The 21,493-nt window shown below is 41.9% G+C and overlaps 1 protein-coding gene across 1 annotated transcript; it reads left to right on the top strand.

Annotated features, from left to right (window-relative positions):
- Positions 1-13,549: 13,549 nt before the first annotated feature.
- popdc3 (popeye domain cAMP effector 3) lies at positions 13,550-19,941 on the top strand. The gene is made up of 3 exons (XM_028581250.1): positions 13,550-14,228; positions 15,584-15,692; positions 19,066-19,941. The coding sequence occupies exons 1-3, from the start codon at positions 13,723-13,725 to the stop codon at positions 19,336-19,338; spliced, it is 888 nt and encodes a 295-aa protein (XP_028437051.1). The 5' UTR covers positions 13,550-13,722; the 3' UTR covers positions 19,339-19,941.
- The last annotated feature ends 1,552 nt before the right edge of the window (positions 19,942-21,493 follow it).

The following is a 21,493-nucleotide window of genomic DNA, read 5'->3' as shown; positions in this document are numbered from 1 at the left end:
TCCTGGGCAGATTGTCTGCAGCAGGAGAACATCTCCCAGCTGCCTGATCTCCCCCTTCACTTTTCTGTAATCTTAACTATTCGTTTTGGTGTTTAACCACCTTTTGTCAGGTTAATTTAGCTAGCTAACTGTAAAGACAGCTTAATTCGAAGGGGGGAAAAATTAGGCAGGGAGGAGATTTTTGGGACAAACACCGGCAGCGCTGATGTAGACGTAGTTAGCTAACATTATGGATGGCCGATGTTGTGACTACAATGCCGACGCTTCATTAAACTGCCGTTAGCGTCATAAGTAGAGATGCACCGATTACAATTTTCTAGGCCGACTCCGATTTCCAATTTTTCATTGAGTTTGACTAGCCGATACCGATTTTAGCCGAATAAAATAAATAAATAAAGTTAAATAAAAATAAAATAAATATAGCCTTGCAGTTTAAATATGTTTTTCAAAACACAAACACACAGGCCTGTTTGAACATCAACAGTAACGTTACCTGAAAACAGCGTGTAGTTCCTTTTTTAGCAAGTTTGCTTAATGTGTGCATAAATATGAACAATACTGTTGCTGTCAACAGGCTTATCTGCTAACGTTAGCTACCAACGGTTACCTTGGAACAATCCAGCAATTAGACGGTACGGTCGGTACCTGATCTGGTCTGCCTGCACGATCCGTTCTGCGCATGCGCAATATGTTCGCGCATGCGCAGATGATAATACTGTTTTACCGAGAATACGACACTGCACAATCTGTTCCACGCTAGCCTCCAAGCTAACAGTTAGTTTGGCTAACCGCTAGCTGACAGCTAGATTCAGTCTAAAATAACGTTAAGTCAAACTTAATGGGAAAAGCAGGCTACAGCTAAATTAAGACTTTAAAGTAATAACAATAAAGACAAGTATTGAGTGATTGTATTTTAAATGAGCACAAGTAGAACTGACGTAACAGCTGTTATATATGTTAACGTTTATTTTCAAGTTTTATTTTGAGGGTCTTTTAAAGTTATTACATGTTGTCTCAGCTAGTGCCTAATTAGCTGTTAGCTAAACTAACGTTAGCTTGCCTGTGGAGGCTGTCGACTGGATGCGCAAAATGTTCGCGCATGCGCAGAACGGATCGTGCAGGCAGAACGGATCGTGTACCGACAGGTACCCTAGAGCAAGGACGGACTGACAATCTGTGCGTTCGGGAAAAGTCCAGAACGGCCGTCCAACCAACGGTTGTTGGCCCAAAAAAAGTCTAATAAAGCGATATGAACAGCCAACAGCAGGGGGCACTAATACGAAATTATCGTGCCATTTAGTGCTGTCAAACAACGTGCTTAATAATTTCTGTTAGGTTAATTTGAAACATTAAACGCGTTAGAAATTAATATTGGGTTGACCGCGATTTCACTTTGTTGTATATGAGAGGTTGTAGTGAGCTCACTTTTGCTGCTAGGATGAAGACTAGGGTATTGAATTAAACTGAAAAACATCAGGCATGCATTGGTACCACTCTAAATGGGCTAAAAAACAGGGAAGGGGGCTAAATAATTCAACCAACCAATATAAAAAAAAGTTTAACCAAAAAATCCTAGCTTGCACTTTCTGTCTGTCCTCCATCAGAGTGCAGTTTTTCCTTGTCTTTCATATTTGTGTTTACTATTGTGGTGGTTGATTATGAAAGTCATTTTCATAATTTCACAGCCTTAATATGAATACTGACAAAATATTAAATAGGTTATTCAATGCTAATTCTTTGACACAGAGCAACACATACTGTATTATATCATCAATAATAGCTAATAACCTATCTTTAAAATAATTTGTTTATTCAGGTTGAGGATAGTTGCAGCACAAAAGATGACAAGTTAGTAACTACCTAACTCTCAGTGTAGTTTTGGTATAGGCCTACAGAATATCTAATGCCCATGTTCAGGTACAGCAAGTAGCCTACTTTATCTCTGAAAGTAATACTCTGTACTGTTTTATAATTTTTTAAGTTTGTGTAATTTGGGGTTTCTGTAGCCAATTACATTTCATTATTTTTATTTTATTTTCAATGCAGATGTAATGGCATTGTACATTTTTTGTTTTAATTTGAAGGCTGAGGCTTCTTTAATAAACACAACCCCAGTTGTCATCATTGGTTTTGAGATGCGTGAAAACCTTGTCTGATAGGCTAGAGTATTGTGGCATATTATCAGGACATTCTTGCTAGTGTCTGTCGCGCACGGCTAGGGGCGAATGGCAGGATGATGGGCCTATTTGGGAGAAAGTCCAGGGCTGTTTTTTAGCCCCAGTCCATCCCTGCCCTAGAGTGCTGTTACCTGAAACGGATGATTTAACGTCACCGCTGATTTACACACAGTTTAGCAACAAAACTAAATGCTGACAGAAGATTACTACGTTTTGCCCTAATACCTGTTGATACTACAACAATGGAAAGTATAGTCTCTTAACCTTGCAGTTTTGCACATCATTCTCCATTTCTTTGCACAAAACTCTCCAGAAAGTGCCATTTGATGGTTTATTTTTCAAAATATTTTCCCGGGGGGGGCATACCCCCCGACCCCCCTAAGGTGAGCTCACCTACAGAACAAATCCCAATTTTACCCCTGGTCTTTAGTTAGGTCTTTATTAGTTGTTGCAACATAAACAACATAAAGTGTAATTGTATTTGCTAAATCACCCATCAAAACGGTACTATTACTGGGTGCACGGTATATTTTCCTGCTTTTTTGTTCTATGCCAGTCACACCTATGAATTAAGCTACACACAAAAAACACACAAACACTCTCTCCCCCCCCCCCCCCCCTCTCTTTCTCTCTCTCTGTATCTCACTTACTCACTCTCACACACACACACATACCTGGTGTGGAAATAAAAAAATAACCAAAGAAAAAAAAGAATCACACTGATCGTAAAAAAATTAAAAGTTAAAAAAGAAAGTTATGTTGAGTATGAAAACTCTTGTTCATTACATTTTACTTCATAATTGCAAACGCATGTGTTGTATTCATTGTTGCAAAGATTGTTCTGTATATAGTTTGTTTGTTATCGTGATCAAAACCATTGATCTGAATCTCAATGCTGATGCTGTCATTTAAATAGTTTTATAATCAGCAATAAATATTACGATTTCTGATCAACCCGTATCAATTGCATGCTTAAAATAACATACCGGTCAAAGCCCCGCCCATTTCAAGACAACCGACCCACTTCCTGGTTAAACCCCGCCCACTTCCGGGTTAGGCCCCCGCCCAGTCAGAGTACAGATACAGATAATTCATATGGTAAATAGATACAGATACAATAATGGACAGATCATATAGTTATTATTCATTTATTAACAAGTTTTTCCAACAAAGACCTCATGCCTACCTCCCTGTCTCTCCTCTCCTCCCTCCCTCATCTCGTTGTCTCTCCTCTCATCCCTCGCCCTCATCTCTTCGAAATGCCGTTCCTCCCTCTCCACTGCCTCACGGTGCCCCCTATCCTCTCTTTCATTTCTTGCTCCCTCTCTCTCTCTCTTGCCTTCCCCTCCATCTTCTTCATCTCCTGCTCATACAACGCCTCCTTTTCATTAAATTCTTTCAGGGCCTCCACGACATCCACCCGCCTCCGTTTTGGAGTGGATGCCGCAGAAGCCGTGGCTAGGTCTCTTTCTGGGGTCACCACCGAGGGGGGGGTTCCACAACCGCCACGTCCTGCCATGATGAGGCAATGAGGACAGGCTGCGTTACTGACGGCCTGCCCCCAAGTTGCCTCACCCCCCTCAGTGCTGACCCCAGTTCTGGGGCACTTCAGATCCTATGGACAACAGAAAACACTCCAATTTAAGATCAAACATTAACTAAAATTAACTGTTCACATCCTTAGGGCTGATTCACTCACAATGATTCTGACAGTTAGTATTTTTGTTTGAGATTTTACCATTTAAAAAAAAATATATATATAAAAGGGGGGGTAACCCTAGCCTGCAGCCCTCGACTTTCAATGTACGCCCTAATGAAAATACAATTTGTATGAGACTAGCAATGTAAAATATAGGTCCACAGTACAATATAACGATAGGAAGATATGATATACATTTACTTACTCATATCCATTCAGGGCAGCATTCCGCTTGCCCGTAAAGCTGGAGGCGTTCACCATCCTCCACTGAATGAGGGACCTCGTGTCCTTGTCTGTCCCTAACGATTATAAAAGTCCAATCAGGACAGAAACCGCACTGTTAATACCTTATAACAGGGGTTCTCAACCTTTTGCAAGCTGGGCCCCCCCCAAAAGCTGGTTCATTGTAGTTAGGGCTGAGCCTGCTTCACCTTGAAAAGAGCCTCAATTCTTGGCGCAACGTCTGACAAACATAGCCTCAAATCATCCTCGATTTGTGCACGATTGCGGTATTTCATTTTTGAGAATCCCGCCTCACACAAATATGTCGACGCGGAAGGGAGGAGAATCTTCAAGGCGACGTCACAGAGTTGAGGGTATTCCTGCATCAGTGATGCCCAGAACGACGAGAGAGGGCGGGAGGTAAAGAGTTCCTTCAGCCTACTGTCACTCTGCAGCTCAATAAGCTGTTCCTGCATATCGATTGGCTCGTTTGCCGTGCACACAAAAGGATCTCGAACCCACGCAAAAGAGCGATAATCCTCTAAAGTACGCTGCAAATTGTTTTTCTCTTTGCTGACAGGTGCTGGGACGCTGATTGAAATAGAGAGGAGAAACCGCGCGACGTGCCGGCATCAGTGATAAAGTCTGCAAGGCCGGGGAACGTGTCCCAGTTCCCTCGACTGACGCGGCTACGCCAGAGGTCCAGTTTTTGTGTGAAGGCGTCCACTCTGTCTGCAAGGAGCAAAATAGGAGTTTGGCAGCCTCGCAGAGACAGGTTGACGCCATTCAAGCGGTCAAAAATACATCGACCAAACAGGACAGAGACACAAGCCACATCGTGTCATCCAGATGCTTCGCCAGACCCGATTTGATTTCTGTCAAAAACCACTTCACCTCCTCTCGCAGCTCATCCGACCGCGGTTACACCCGCCCCCTGGAGAGCCAGCGAACTTCGCTGTGCCGAAGCAGCTGTTGGTGCCCTGATCCCATCGCCTGGCAGAGGACCCCAAACGAGCGAGAGTTGAACGGCCGTGATTTGATGAGATTTATCATTTGAAACGGATTGCTTCAGCACGGAGTCAAAGAGAAGCGGCGTTTTTTATTTTTATTTGTTTATTTTTTTTAGCAGCTAGTGCTTCGCGATGGACCATGCAATGTGTCCGTTTCACAAGTGGAGCTGCTTGCCGAACGCCCGCGGCCCGTCATCGCCCCCCGCGGCACCATCGTCCGTGCGTGGGCCAACGCATCGGTCCCAAAGCCAAACCATTTTCACGGATAAAAATGTCAAGGACATTGAAGATGGCTTCTCCTGTAGTGTGCGACTGAAGAGGCCGGCAAAACATGACACCCTCCTCAATCGCCTTGTCCCGCAGATACCTGACAGGTGAGGCGCTGTTAGGTGGAGCAGGGAGGAGCAGGGAATGGCGGACCCAAAATGCAGAGAGCAGGCAGGCAGGCAGGCAGGAGAACGTTTGAAGAGGAGGATTTATTAATAAAACACAAACAAACCAAGGGAGTCCTGTTAACGGCAGCAGGCCAAAACCGATTCCAAAAACAAAAGGCATCAAAAAAAACCAAGGGAATCCAAAAACAGGAATAACCGGGAGTGCTGACACTGGGGGATACAAAACACACAAAATGATCTGACACTGGACAAGGGGAACACAAAGACTAAATACAGAGGGTAAAGAGATAACACAAGGCTGGGAAACAGGTGAAACACATTAGGCTGGGCAAAGCAATCAAAAAGGAGGGAAACACAAGACAGGAAGTAAAGTGGACAAGACAGAAAACCAGAGACTTCAAAATAAAACAGGAAACTGAACAAAAGACAACACAGAAAACAGACTACCAAACTAAGACAACACCAAAACCATAACAGGCGCTGTGGCCTGCCCAGCAATATCGGTGGATTCGTCCAGCTGCAGCGTGTAATAAGGACTCTATCAGTTGCTCTCTGATATCATTAGACATGTCTGAAAGTCTCCTAGCGACTGTGTCATTGGACAGTGATAGTGCACCGAGTTTGGCTGCTGCACTATCTCCTATCATTATTCTGCATTCTGTCTTGCGCAGCCGGCAAAATGAGAGTCTCGGCAATTGGATGCGGTTTACCCAGTTTACCTATTCTTTTGGCCACCACATACGATGCCTCCAAACACTGTTTAGCCACAGTGCTGTGCACTGAAATGGTTGCCTGTTGCTGATGGAGGCCATCAAGCTTTCTTTTTAAAATATTCAGCCGGTTCATCCTTAATGCCAGCATGCTTTGTGTCGAGGGGCCTTTTTAGTTTGCAGGGCTTCATGCTGTCGTTTGCCGGCACCTCAGCACACACGACACCGAGGTCTCCGATCAGCCGTGACTTTAAACCCAAACTGAAGGTGTGCTTCGTCGTACCTTCGAAGCTTTTCTGCAGCTGGTGGTGCGTCGGGTTGCCTTGCCTTGCTTCAGCACCCCTAAAAATGGCCTAGCGCCGCCTACGTAGCTCATTCGCAACGACCAAACACACAGATCACTTTGGTCTTGGCAGTGGAACCATTTGGCACATTTACCACTATATTGTTTGTGATTATATCACCTGTGATGTGTTTCAACACATGCTTAATGTATCAGGCCCTTAATATATGAAAAGAATATATGAAAAGTCCCATACTAAATGGAACTTCCCTTTAACATTGTTCTTCCTGCCAATCAAATATTCGTAAGATGCAGTCTCTGTCATCAGTTGAGTCCAGTCTTTGAGCCTCGGCGTGTATGTGCTTTTCCAGTTCCTCAGTATCAGCCTCGCTGCAGTGATGAGGACTGTGGTTATTAGCGCATTCTGTCTTTTGTTGACTCCTCATGGCAAAAGTGTGCCATCTCCCAGGAGACAGAACAGTGGAGATTCTGGTAACCTTTGTCCCAACCACTCTCCCAGTTTCCTTAATACTTCTTCCCAGAAAGGTAATACCACAGGGCATTCCCAAAAGGCATGTAGAAATGTACCATATTCTCCCTTACACTTCCAACACCGTTTGTCTTCTACTAAGCCCATTCTAAAAAGCTTCATAGGAGTATAGTAGTATCTATGTATGATTTTGTAATGAGTACATTTGCTTCTAATATCCCTAGTGGCCCACCCAACCTTGGAGACTATATCATCCCATTTCTCCTTACCTATTTCACATTCTACATCTCTTTGCCATATTAATCTAAGATTCTCAGTATTCACACTTTGTAATTCTATTATATTTTTGTAAAATGTTGAGGCACTATGCATTTTACTTGGCAAATCAAAAAGGTTTTGCAACATAATAGATTCCTCTATACTTCTGTTAAGTGGGAACACACTTCGCACACTGCTCCTTAAGTGTAGATATTTCCAAAATTCACCGCTTCCCTCCAAAACAAATTGATCCACTAGCTCCTGATATGACTTAAAAGCTGCATCTTTATATAGATCATCAATCACACCCTAAGAATACCCCTCCCTTGAGGGATGGGTGAAATGCAGAGAATGAATTTCGCAATATGTGTATGTGACATAAAGTACCTTTACCTTTATTTTCTTTATAAAATTAGAGAAGGTGAAATTCACTCTCAGAGGGAATACTGAGAACTTTTTGAAATGCTGGAACTCTTTTATTACTTATTTCAGTGCGCTACAAACACTTCTTTGATTAGGCTGTGCATTCACCCACAACCACTTTTTTTATTTATTTTTATTTATTTATTAATTTTTTTCTTAAATTTATTTCCTAGTAAATGGGGGGGGGGGGGGGGGGGGGGTTGTTATGATGATGGTGGGAGCTTGGGAAAAAAAAATCTTTATTTTATTCTCATTTATGCTGTATTACTATTGTACAATGTTTGAATCTATTGTCCTGACTTCATATAATAATAATAATAATAATAATAATAATAATAATAATAATAATAATTAAAAAACCTTGAACCAAAAATTTTGTGAATAGGGATTTCACTTTTTGGGACTTTCAATGAAGGACTTTTACTTTATTTACTCTATTTTTTTTTACATAGTGGTGTTGGAACTTTTACTAGTAAAGAAATTGAATACATGTTCCGCGACTGGTTAACTTTGAGTATTTATCTAAAGCAGTCTATACATATCCTTGTATAGTCTATCTTGCAATTGTTCAAAATTTGTTTATTAGGATAAAGCCCTTGAGATGTATCATCATGGCTCAGATGAGCCGCCAAATGTATATTCTTGAAAGCAGGCCAAAAGTTTTCCTCTCCTCCTGGTTCTTTCTCTCCATCTTTTCACACCTCTCTTTCTCTTTTTAAATACTCCTCCAAATGCTGCTTTTCTCTTTCAATTATCTCCCTCTCCTTTCTCTCTCTTCTCCTGCTCCTGTCTTTCTGTCTCTTCCTTTTCCCTTTCAACCTGCGCTTACTCTCTCTCGCACACAGCTGTCTGTATTGCCCTTCATACGCCCCATTTTTTTTGTCTCTCTCCCATTTTTCTTTCTCCGGCCTTTTTTCCTCCTCATTGTTCCTTGCATCTACTATCCTCTCTCTCTCACACTCGAATGGATGGATGGATGGATGGATGGATGGATGGATGCATGGATGGATGGATGGATGGATGGATGGCTATAACGCATCATCAGAGTGTCTTTGTAGCCCTTCCAGAAGTAAAGTAATCTGGCCTGGAAGGCAGTGACTTTTCGTAGACTTTGCACAAGCAATTACAAAACAATAAATCAATGGTCGACGTAGTTAGGTTTAGGCACGTTGAGTGGGGATTGGTTAGGGTAGGGGTAAGAATACCAGGGAAAGCCAAATAGGGGCAGAATCAGGCGTCCGGTATACTCGCCACAGCCGACCTGTCGCGGGCAAATGTGACGTCATGGGATCGCCGTAACTGTTTATACTCACAGGTGGTGGTCGCGACGCTAGCTGCAGTCTTCTCCTGAACAGAGGTGGCGTTAATGAGGAAAGGCTACCGACTTTGCTCTTTCTACGGACTAGAAGAAGAAGAAAAAAAAGACGAACAACGGCAGAAGTGGCCGCAGCATTGACTTCAATGTTTCGATTTGATTGGATGAGCTACTTGGTGGGATCGAGCCTTTCATTCACCATAAAAGAGCTCCTCTTAACCCGGTAAGTTTATCGGAGAGACCTGCAGTCACTCTGGTCGCGGCAGCGAGATCTCGGAGTCATTTTGACGTCACGTTGGCGTGCGACAGGTGCGGCGGCTGTAAAAAGGCGGGGCCGCGAGGACACGTCTTACGGATTCGATCTAGCATCTACCACCGAGATGGCGCTGACTGACTTAAGTACTGTATTGTACACATTTGAGGTAGACTTGTACTTTAATTGAGTATTTTCTTTTCATGTCACTTCCTTAAAGTTAAAGAATCACACAACTGGCACCAAATCATTTGATATAGTGGATTTAGTATCTGTACCATTTTAAAAAAAGAAAGAAAAATCATACCTGGCCGTTAAACAAAAAAATAGCAAATAGAGTAATTATATAAATATACATGAATATCAAATTCCCATAGGGGCACAAATGTGTCATTCATTTATTATTTTGCCAGAGAGATGTGTTTTAGTCCTAGTCATTGATTTAAGTCTCAAAACATGACAACTTTAATATAGTCTCTTCCATGTTGAGTTTGTGACATCTTTGTGGTTTGAATAGCACATTGAGGTCCATGAAACAATGCTAGCCTTTTCTTGATCTATTTCCCTGGCCTTTAGCGTAGAGAAAGTCTGTTCCCTGATGGAATAGACATCTCTAGGGTAGCACAGCAAAAAGGTCAACTAGAAATCGCCTGTCTGCGCTTCTCTCATCACGCAGGGAGGATAAAAGGAGGGTGAATCTGCTTTCCATTTCTCTTTTGTGTAAGGTTGAACCCATCGTCTGTCTATTAATTCCTGTTACAAAGACTCAAAACACACCTTATTGGCACCAATCACTGCATCGCTGACGAACAGACAGCCAGCAAGTGACAATGATCTCCCCTCTATGTATGAGGAGAGACGACAGAGGCTCTCTTGATTGTGGGAAACGAGGAGTAAATGGGCTTCTATTCTCCTCTATGGTGTACATGTCATGTCTCTTGATGGATGTGTGTTGGGGTTGGTTAAAAGAGGGAACAGTTTTGGATATTACCCTCACAAACAGCATCTTCCTGTGCACCTATTCTAAGGGGCCAGTTGTTCAAAGGTAATCGGATTGGATTTTGGTTATCGGATTGGCTAAAATCTTGAAAATGGGCTGTTCAAAAGGGAAAGAAGGATTCTGAAATCCGATTAGATTACGGAATCCAAACAGGATTATCCTGATCCCAACAGGGGGTAGGATTTCAAGGTGGATTCCAGGAAGAAAATGTAGTAAAACTTTAAAATTGGTCAAATAATACATTTTTATCATGTAGTACATACTTTTATTTATATTTTTCACTTGACTTGTGTAACCGTTGTAACAGTGATAAAGTAGATGAAGTAGACATAGGCTACCAATTAAGCTATTCAGTATAGTAAAGTAAAAATAAAATAAAAATAGAAATGTCCCCATGTCTAGATGAGAAACTGAAAGAGCAGAAGCACAGATACTCCTGGCAGAGGAACAAATCAAGCTGACCAAACTGCAGCAAACCAAAGCCAAACTTCAGATCTGCCTCCTAAAAGCAGGGCTTGGAAATGCTGGTCTCTCCTCCTCAGATGAAGAGGAACCCTGAACATTTTTTATTTTGTAAACTATTGGACATTTAGCCTTTTGGTTTGTTTAAAAGACATTTTCAAAATATCCACAATATATTTGTTAATGTATATTTTTTGTAACACAGATGAGGGGTCATAAAAGAAATTATGAATGGAAGTTATGTTATTTTTGTGTTTTGTCTCAAAATAAGAAACACTTACAGTGTCCCCATGTTGGCTCTCCCACCTGTTCTTCACATAGCTGGTAGCCCACATTGTGATATGTTGTCCCATTTAGAGCACTGGTAATCCGGATTTGGTAATCTTGAAAACTGTCTGTCTATCTGGAGGGTGATCCAATCCAATATTGCTTTGAAAAACCGGCATAAAAGTAAGACGGATTACCTGATCCTGGATAGAAAGAAATGGGATTTCCAAATCCGGATAATTTTGATCCAGATTAAATGTTTTGAACAACTGACCCAAGCTGTTTGCCTTTTCCTCACACTTTCAAAAACTTTCCCCTTCATGCCTTATCTTCCATGCTCCTCAGATCTCTTTTGTGATCTTTTCTTTATTTTGTGAAAGCACCAATAGTCAACACTACAATATCGTTGCGGTATCGATATCGAGGTATTTGGTAAAAAATATTGTGATATTTGATTTTCTCGATATCGCCCAGCTCCAGCGCCATCTTGGAACACAGTTGAGCAGGTAGTATTTTAAAGGTGTTTTTTCCTGATTTTTGTTGTAGCACCAAATAGCAACGTCAAATCTCTTTACATACTAATTGTTAATGTTATGAAAGTCAACACATACAGGTGAGATAAAGTGTGGGGGCACTATTTTATTACGCCAAAAAATTCACACACTGTTTACCAACTAATTAATGGTTTAATGCAGATTTTTTTACTTAATCCACATGAATTAAATTTTGATGAACTGTTCCTGTGCTGAAAGTAATGGAGTGTTGCAAATGAGTCCATCTGGTTTTAGTGTGTTGTTCAGGACAGTTCAACACACACTCAGAGCTGGGAGTTGTGAGCTGGAACCTGAGACCTTTTGGCACCAGAGTGGATCCCTGCCAAAAGAGTTTAAGTGTTCTATCCAGGGACGGCTAAAAATAAGAGCACTGGCAGATAACACAACGGGTCTCGGGTCATCTTCTGAAGGAGATTCATTATTGCCGTTTGTCTCTCAGGAGTGAGTTTTGGGGAAGGTGGGGTGTGATTGGACACATCTGCTTCCCAACAGCAGTGACAGTATAGCCATATTCCCTACATAGACACCAACATTGGTGCTGATTGGCACTTTTGTCATATGTTGCTATATCTGAGCTCTCAGGCTGCTTACCCACACACTGCACACAATCTCACATACTGTACACACACAGACTGTCCAGGTTGGAAAATTGCTCTAAAAAAAAAAAAAAAAAATGGTGTCAGGTGATATGTATGAGGATAAATCCCTTTGTATGAGCCTTAGGCCGGCTACACACTGGCTGCTTGGATTTTTCTATGTCTTTACACACCAGAAATGGCGCTGCTGCTGCTGCTAGCCTTGTCTTTACACATGTATTTATCAATGTTTCCCATTGATAAAATGCACTGAAGCAGTAGTGTACTTCATGTTAAACATAAATATGTACTGATTTGATTAAAGCAAAGACAATGTCGGCAGTATTGACGGCAAAATAGGCTTCAGAATATTTCACATTTAAGAAGCTGGAATCTGTACGTTTTTACATTTTTCAATTAAAAAATGACTCAAACCGATTAATCCATTATAAAAATAATTGGCTATTAATTCAATCGTTGACAACTAATCCATTAATCCATTCATCTTTGCAGCTCAAATATTACCCCTCCTCTTAAAAAAAACAGGGCAAGACCTGATGCAGAATGTAGCTCCTTGTGTCTGACAAGATGTGAAATGCACCCAGGGGTTCTCTGTCCTTCTCTGCTGCCCCAAATATATCACCTACACTCATTATTCTCCCTTCCCACAAATCCTCAAATTCACCTTAACCAGGCACACAGAGGGAGGGCTGCTGCTATTCTGGGCCAAGAATATCGAACAAAAGATCATTTTCATAACACCTAAAATAGCATCTTTATAACATAACACAACACAGTTCTGAATAATGAAGAGAAATCAGCTCACTTGCTCTCTGCCTCAGATGCACTGCTACCCACTCGATACGTAGGCTATTAATACATTAATAGTATGGGCTAAATGTATTTTATTGGCTTTTAATTGTATTGTTCACCACACATTACATTCCTCATTTCATATTTAGAATCAGGAGGACACCAGGACCAAGACGACCACTATGACTATCATATTTAGATCATGTTTTAGGCTGTTGCTGTGTCAAGCCGCACAGAGACAGACGTATCGGAAGTGAGACGTTTGGACTGTCAAAATAAAAGTGTTATTATTTTGAGTATGTTAGAGCCCCTCCAAAATTTTTCTGGACTGACCTTCTTCTGAATAGAACCAGCATTACGTCTAGTAAAAATAGTCTGTAGGCTATATAGCCTACTACTGGCCAATGGACTGTGCTTAGCAAATGTCTGGATTAAATGCAATAAAAAGGCTTTACATTTAGCTAAGTTTGGATTCTAGAGAAAAAAATAGTTTGCAAAAATAGTACTACTATATCCATCAAAGCATTTAGGGAAACACGGGTTACACAAGATGTAGTCTGTCCGATCTTTCCCCCCCTCCCGACGACAAAACTCTGTATCATTTTATTTTTTCTATTGAGACTATTTCCGGTCGTAACTCGGCTAACTAACAGTACCATAGACAAGCAGGTGTTCGATGACATGTTGCCTTTGAGTCAACGTTACCCTGTAGCCTATTTGCAGTATTTCTCGGCGCTCTCCATAAGCTCTCAGAGACCCTGGGCGACTTTGTGTGAAATGTGCTGCTAGTTTTATTCACTTTTGTAACGTTAGACAATGGAGCCTCCGGATTTCGAAGCCATGAACTTCACGGCGGAACCAGTGTCGGCAGCGCACCCGATATGTGAGGAATGGAGAGGCACCCCGGAGGGCTCCGTGTTCCACCTCGCCAATATCTTCCTTATCCTCGGCTTCATGGGCGGCAGCGGCTTTTATGGACTCCTCTACCTGTTCACCTTTCTGACTCTGGGCTTCTTCTGCTCCACCGTCTGGGCATGGTCGGACCCCTGCACGACCGACTCTTTCCTGTGGAGTTTCGCACTCTTCGGGGTGTGTTTGGGTCAAGCCCTGCACGTTTCCTACCGTCTGAGAAGCGTCTCCTTCGATAATGAATTCCAGGAGATTTACAACTGCATGTTTAAAAAACTGGGAGTGTCGCTCAGCCTTTTTGGGAAGATAGTGGCGTGCTGTGACGGAGACGTCCAGACCATAGAGAGGGACCACTGCTTCGCCGTAGAGGGAAAAACCGCTATTGACAAGCTGTCGGTGCTCCTGTCTGGCAGGTGAGAACTTTAACTTACATCTCCCTTGATAGTGTTTTACACCAAACTGCATTTAGCCTACAGATTCTGTAAGTTGTAATATATACGCTGAAGAAATTGGACTTTAAAATCTAGACAATTAAGTGATAAACTCAAATGTACACTGTAAACATGACTTTTTCATGAATGTACAGTAGCCTTATGCTATATAGTGAACTAAGACTATCATTTAGGAGGATTGTGCAGTTGTTATAGGCTTTTGTAATTGTACAATCCTCTCAAATTATAGTCCCAGAATACAAAAAATAAATAAATCATCTTAAAAGATGCATTGGTGTCTGACCAGTCTGCCATTGTTTGAACCATTATAGAAACACATGCATAGGACTTTATATAGGCCTACTGCCCTTCATCACTGACTTTATTTAAAACACATTTGCAACTTGATCAGCCTTTTCTAATTATCTCAACAACTGCCCCTAATATATCCACCAAACTTCTAACAACAGTCAGAACAGCAGTTTTCATACAGTGATATAACCACACCAATGACTATCACATGAATATGTATAAAAAACAATTGTCAAAATGTTAAAATAATAACAGTTTTTAACTGAACAGCAATATGTAGGCCTACCTATTTTAATGCAGGCTAATAAGAAGGTAAAACCAGTGAGTGAACAGATAAACAGATATGACCAGATGAATCCTGGCTTAATCCGCTATCTAGGTTTTGTGAAATTTGATTGAGTCGGCGTCATTTCAACACTTCCCGCTCCTCATTTGCATAAAGTTGAATCCTGCTGACTTTATGCAAATGAGGAGCGGCCGGCTGGGCTTGACGCTTCTCAAAAGCTGCCAAAAATTTTTTTTAACTGACCTTTGTTGATCCGAAATAAAGACAGATTGAGCAACTGCATGGCCAATTTCTCACTTTGAAATGTTTTCAGAAACACGTTTCGGTGATGTATTTTTCGTAAAAATAAGAGATCATATTCCAAACGAGCCGCCATTATGCTCTGTTTTGAAATTCGGGAGCAGCCAGCCCCATGTGACGCGTTCGTCCAATCAGGTGCAGCCATCGCGGTTGCCGGAGGGTGTAGGCTGTTTCCGTTGCTCATCAGTGGTCAGTGAAGAGAAACTGCTGGTGGGGCGATCCCATCCCTGGAAACAACGCCCATATGGACACGTACCATAAGACACACCCCACACGCTGATGTCACGGCAGCTTTCCCTCAGCTGTTAAAAGCAGGACACCTGCTGTAATACAGTATCACTGATTAACGTTTTAGCAGCAGTTTTTGTGACATGTGGGTTTAGTGTTCCCATTGGGAAGTGGATTAGTTAATATAAAATGTCCATCTATTCTCCTACAGAATCCGTGTGACAGTTAATGGAGAGTTTCTGCACTACATCTACCCTTTCCAGTTTCTGGATTCACCTGAGTGGGACTCTCTCAGACCATCAGAGGAGGGTGTATTCCAGGTCCCCCTTTTTTTTTTTTTTTTTTTTTTTTTTTTTGAAGTCATGTGCATGTGCAATAAAACATGTCATCCATTAATAACTCAGGGATGTCAATTCACTGAGCCCTGTCCAACAAGCTCAAGATTTTTTGCCTGTAACACCCAATTTTAGGTTTGGAAATCATCACAACCATCATCATGTGCAGTTCAAAGATCAGGCTCGGACAGCACATTCTATATTAATCTTCCTACCTCTATCTATTTCTTTGTGCCATACACCTTCATAGATATTATAAAATGTTTTCATAAATGAACAGCATTTATAATGACGTTGTGTTGTATTTAGGTGAGCCACTTCCAGGGTCCTGGTTAAACTCTTTGTGAAACATGAACAAACACAAACAATGAATGTCGTACAACTTTCTTTTATTCTCCAGTTATCGGTTATAACGGAAAAAGAACATAAATAAACTACTTTAACGTAGATTTTCTTCAGGGCTTTATTACGTGGTATTGGATCGGTGCATAAACTCTAGTACTTCCCGATACCGATACCAGCGTTTTAGGCAGTATCGGAGCCAATACCGATACTGGTATCAGTATCGGAACATCTCTACCTTGCCGTCCTCTCCACCCGACTGAACACACTTTATTGGCTTAGAATTACGGCAACAATCGCTAAACACACTGCAAACTCACGGTCCTCTCTTCCCGATTTACAGCCCCCCCTCTCGTGGTTTAAAATAACTCACCGTTGTCGGCTCCGGCCGCCAAACAGGCTACACGTTGTAACCAGCCGTGGCCCGCTTGCCTGGTCCTCCGCTAACGTTAGCAGTTAGCAGGGTTAGGGATCACTTCACTGGCTGTGTCTCAGTTTGTTTTTTGTGAGTAACCAACTCGGTTACTCTAGCTATATAATTCAATGCGAGTACACAAATGTTGAAATGACATAAAATGCCCGTCCTTTGTAGCCGTGATAATTTAGCCTGAAGCTAATGCTTACCTGTTCAGGAGGAAATTAGCCAACTGGGCCTCCTAAACTAAACCAGCACGAGTTCTGCCGGAAAACCTTCAGCTGTACACCGCTAGCAACCGCAAGGAGCTACAGGAGGTAAGCAAAACAAGCGGATTTGCATGTTAGGCCGGTTACACACTGTACGCGTCGCGCGAGCGTGTCAGCCGCGTGGCGTGTCCGTTTATATTTCGGCTCCCATGTTAACAGGTTAGAGCTTACACACTGCCGGCGTGAGACGCGTGCCTGCTAGAAATAGTAGTAAATAGTAGTAATAGACACCTATTTTTCACGCGAGACACGTTTCCAGGCAAAATAGAATAGGAAAATATGTTTATATGTCATTTAGACACGAATGCACATTAATAAATCACATCTTGATGTTTGAAAGTCTAGGTTTTGACATCAATGTAGATATAAATGTAATACAAAATTTCAGAGAAAAATATTTTCAAATATGGCACCTGTCATACACAACCAAATATTCTGTAACATATTTTGCAGTCAATACTGCCGACGTTGTCTTGCTTTAATCAAATCAGTAGGCTATGTATAAAGGGTAGGATAGGCTACGATAACAACGTAGTGTGTGTTCTGAGTCCAACATCAGATATCAGGCTAGATATCTCTTTATTGTACTCTTTACAGCTACACAAAGTTGTTATAAACAGATTTTTCAGAGTTTGACTCTGTCGGCGCTATGTCCCGAGATCAGCCCTCCCTGTACCTAGCAGCAGGAGCAGCGCCGCGTCAGACACGCTTCTGGTGTGTAGGACACCGAAAAATCCACGCAGCTGACACGCAGCTGAGACGCGTGCAGTGTGTAGCCGGCCTTAGTCACACTAAGGCGAGCGCAAATAAATGAAGACATGCGCCTGTGGGTTCCTGGTCAGCTGTAGTCTATATATCGACAACGCTTTACTTCTGAAATTGTTTGGGTGCCGCCGGAAATTCTGCTGGATGTCCCACACCTTCAGCTTCGTTTGTTTTGGCATTCTAAACTGCGATCGATTTCTGAGGACTACGGTTAACTGCTCCTCAGATCTCTGCAGGGTAAATCCAGACAGCTAGCTAGACTAGGCTATCTGTCCAATCGGAGTTTTCTGTTGCACAACTAAAACAACTTTTTAAATGCTTAGCACCGCCCGAGAAACATTTTAAAGAAATGCCAATAAGCCAGAGCACGTTTTTCTCCCATCTGTGTGGACATGGAAATCCTCCTTCACAGCGCTGTGGAGGACGGTAGAGAGAGAGAGAGAGAGAGAGAGAGAGAGAGAGAGAGAGAGAGAGAGAGAGAGAGAGAGAGAGAGAGAGAGAGAGAGAGAGAGTGAGTCAGCCAGCTCCACTGTTGTTGGGTATGTGAAACGTGGCATCATGACTTTGCGTAAAAACATACACGGCACTTTCCTAAAGCCAAATGGCGTGTTATCTTTACTCGTTTTTAGCTATCCGCGTGTATGTCTACACTGTATACAGCGGATGTTAACATACACATGTGGCGTGTTATCGCGAGAACGTGCCGTGCTATCGTGAGAAACGTAAAAAAATAAATAAATAAACGGTAGATATATGCCACACGTGGGATGCGACCCCGGCTCTTCTCCTGGGTGAAAGTCCTGTGTTTTACCCATCCTCCACCCCAACTGACCTCCGTTATTTCATATTTTTCAATTATGCGTCTTGATAACACCCCAAAATAGCACACAAATTAACGTGTAATACATACGCCACTTAACGAGATCAGTCTGGTGTGTGAGTGGAAACACATCCAACATGCTAATGCACATTCAGCCGCATCACCCGACGTGCTGATCACTGGAACGAGAAAACAAATATGGAGCCCAACTCGGAGGGGGGGGATTTACAGCCCTAACTCTTGTTTTCGTTTTAAATGTATTTTAACATTCTACACACGGATTGGAGTGTAAAATAGAACAAGATGGGCCCGGCTGTGGCAATTGCCGTCCCCCTGTGGTTGGCTTGTCAGTAAACGGTATAGCAGTATTGCTGTTACCGCGGCAGCCCTACCTGATGAATTGTGATATATTTCAAACCCGATTCCATTTACACTATATATTGAATATCAATACATCTGCCAAAGAATTCTATATCAGCAGCAGGTCGATTATGAAAATGCCAATTTAAAGTTAAAGGCAAACAGTATTTGTCATACATTTTTACTTTGGGTTCAGACTCTTCTGTCCCCATTGAAACATACTTCCAGTTTATTACAGCCTTGTCCATTTGTTCCCAGATCCCAGCCATTACTTTGGTTATGGGCACAACAGCAAGATTAGACCCATGTCGTAAATGCCAGCTCGTTGTTTCCTTTCAGCCTCATCCCTTTGTTATCATTCATTCTTTCTGTTTTTATTCCCCGCAGGTGACCCTGCATGCCGATGACCCCTGTCGATACGTGGCGTGGAGGAGGAAGAAACTCTATCTGCTTTTCGCCAAGCATCGCTACATAGCTAAGATCTTTGCCCTGGTGGTGCGCAATGACATTGCAGAGAAGCTGTACTCCCTCAACGACAAGGCTTACGACGAGTCCGGCCACCGCTTTGATCTCCGCTTACCGAGTTACATACCAGGGACCGAATTAGAAAAGGCAGATGTCTTCCTGCAAGTGCCGGTGCAGGGGGCAAAGACTGCCTGAACACACACACACACACACACACACACACACACACACACACACACACACACACACATACACATATACACATATGTACACACACACTCAAGCTCCAAGCCATAAACATGAAAGGCCCTAGCTTGCATCTTGCATTTAAGTGTCAATTAAAAACAGTACAATTGTTTTTTTTGGGGGGGCATTTTTAGGCCTTTATTGACAGGACAGCTGAAATTAAATGAAAAGTGGGGGGGGGGGGGGATGACTTGCAGCAAAGGGCCGCAGGTCAGAGTCATACCCGACCCGCTGCGTAGGGCGTAACGATTTTGGAAAATAATGTAATTGCGATTTTAATAAGCGATTATTTTTTAAGCTCTTTGTCTTCTGTATTATTCAACAAAAACTAGCAATAAATCATTGTATACTATGAACAACACAAGATTAGACAGATAAAACAAACTGATCTTTCCTGGAGGCCAGGCCTGGATGTGATGATAAAATTAGGTGACTCGTGAATTTATATGGATGACCTCTTTTATTGAACTACTTCCGTCCCAGTAGTATATTGAGCACTGACCAAGCCTGGTGTAAACATTCATATGAAAGTCAGAAACAAACTAAAGTGCAGATTGCAGAAATATAAAAACAAATATGTGGCTTTACCACACTTACTAGTATTTAGATTATTTAATTATTTACTGTAATAAACCTATGTAAACATGTGGATTGCACTTTTTAAATACTCTTTGAACTTTACTAGACAGTTAAATAAGTAACAATATATATATATATATATATATATATACACACACACACGCACACACAAAAAACAGTGTATTTGTTTACAGAGCACAGAGAGGAGCTGCCTCCAGCCCCTCCCTCCCCTCATGAAGTTGCGTGCCGTGTGCATGACAGCGTCAACGTTGCACTAGCTCAGAGAGGCTATCGTTACGTTAGCAGTAGCATGCTGCTGCTGGTGGTCTTGCCGTGGGATTAACTGTACTAATAAAACCGCTGAAACACCACCGCCACGCTGCTGTGAGTGCTCAAGGTACAGCGTAGCGTTAGCATGCTAAGTTGATGCCTTCTCTGCGGAGTGCAGGCTGTTTTGCTCTCGCAAGTCACGTGACATATCGCGATATTATTGCTAATGCGATTAATCGTTCAGCCATACCGCTGCGTCAAGGAGTAAACCTCTACATAGGGGCGCCCGCTCTACCAACTGAGCTACCCGGGCGCCCGCAATGTTGTTTTTTAAGATTATTTTTTGTGGGCTTTTTTTTTTTTTTTTTTTATTAGATAGTGTAGATAGATAGGAAAGGGGGAGGAGATGACACACAGCAAAGGGAGGTGGGTTGAATCACATAGTCACAATCATATAGGCACTTTTACCCAACAGAAGGAAAAAAATGACGACAAAAAATTATAGTGCACTTAGTTCATTTGCTGTTTGACTCTGTGTGGTCTCAATCATATACTGGAGCAGAACACATCAGATCTTTACTCCTTCACAGACAGGAGTCTCGCATTTTGGCTTTTTCACACTCAGCCACGCAACAATAAAATAAAAGGACTTTGACTGAGGAGCCGATTCATCATTATCCACAGAAAACGTAGTGAATTGAACTGAGGAGAGTTTGTGAGTGTTTGTGTGTATCGAAATGGTTTCAGGCTCAGATGATCCTGTTAAACCGAACCTAAAGGCAAACCTCAACGCTTTGTCAACTTTATTTTTTTTTTTTTTTTTAAGAGAACCATTAAAAGCAGCTACTTTTGATGTATAAGTACATTATGAATGTATAGCGTTGTAAAATGAGCAGGCGGCTGCAGATGTCCTGTAATGTGTATTATTGACAGATTAGATCGCTGCCTATTGTTAATGTAACGTTGTGCAGATGTCAATGTAAATAGGCTAATGGTGTCTATAATTGGAATCTTTATTTTACTGTGTAGATTTTTATTTTGTGGAGTTTTTTAACCACATGTTACCTGTGTAGTGTGTGTTATACATGAAATTGACTATGGAAGTTCAACAATAATCTTAACTCAAAGTTCATTCACTAGTTTTGTCTTTCTTTATTTTGGATGGAGTTTGCTCAGTTGTCATGGAGATGGCTCAGTAAGTGGGTCTTGAGTTGTTTATTATGTAAAAATAATATAAATCAATTAAATCCTCAAA

This window comes from Perca flavescens, chromosome 6 (assembly GCF_004354835.1).
Source record: "Perca flavescens isolate YP-PL-M2 chromosome 6, PFLA_1.0, whole genome shotgun sequence".
Lineage (NCBI taxonomy): Eukaryota > Metazoa > Chordata > Actinopteri > Perciformes > Percidae > Perca > Perca flavescens.
The sequence above is the reverse complement of the archived record's forward strand: the minus strand, read 5'-3'. Positions and strand labels throughout refer to the sequence as shown.

Bases quoted from the DNA above. Each gene is read 5' to 3' on its own strand.
- popdc3 (XM_028581250.1), top strand. From the start codon at position 13,723: ATGGAGCCTCCGGATTTCGAAGCCATGAACTTCACGGCGGAACCAGTG. The intron at 14,229-15,583 runs GTGAGAACTTTA...ATTCTCCTACAG, and splicing joins TCGGTGCTCCTGTCTGGCAG to AATCCGTGTGACAGTTAATG. The intron at 15,693-19,065 runs GTCCCCCTTTTT...TATTCCCCGCAG, and splicing joins CAGAGGAGGGTGTATTCCAG to GTGACCCTGCATGCCGATGA.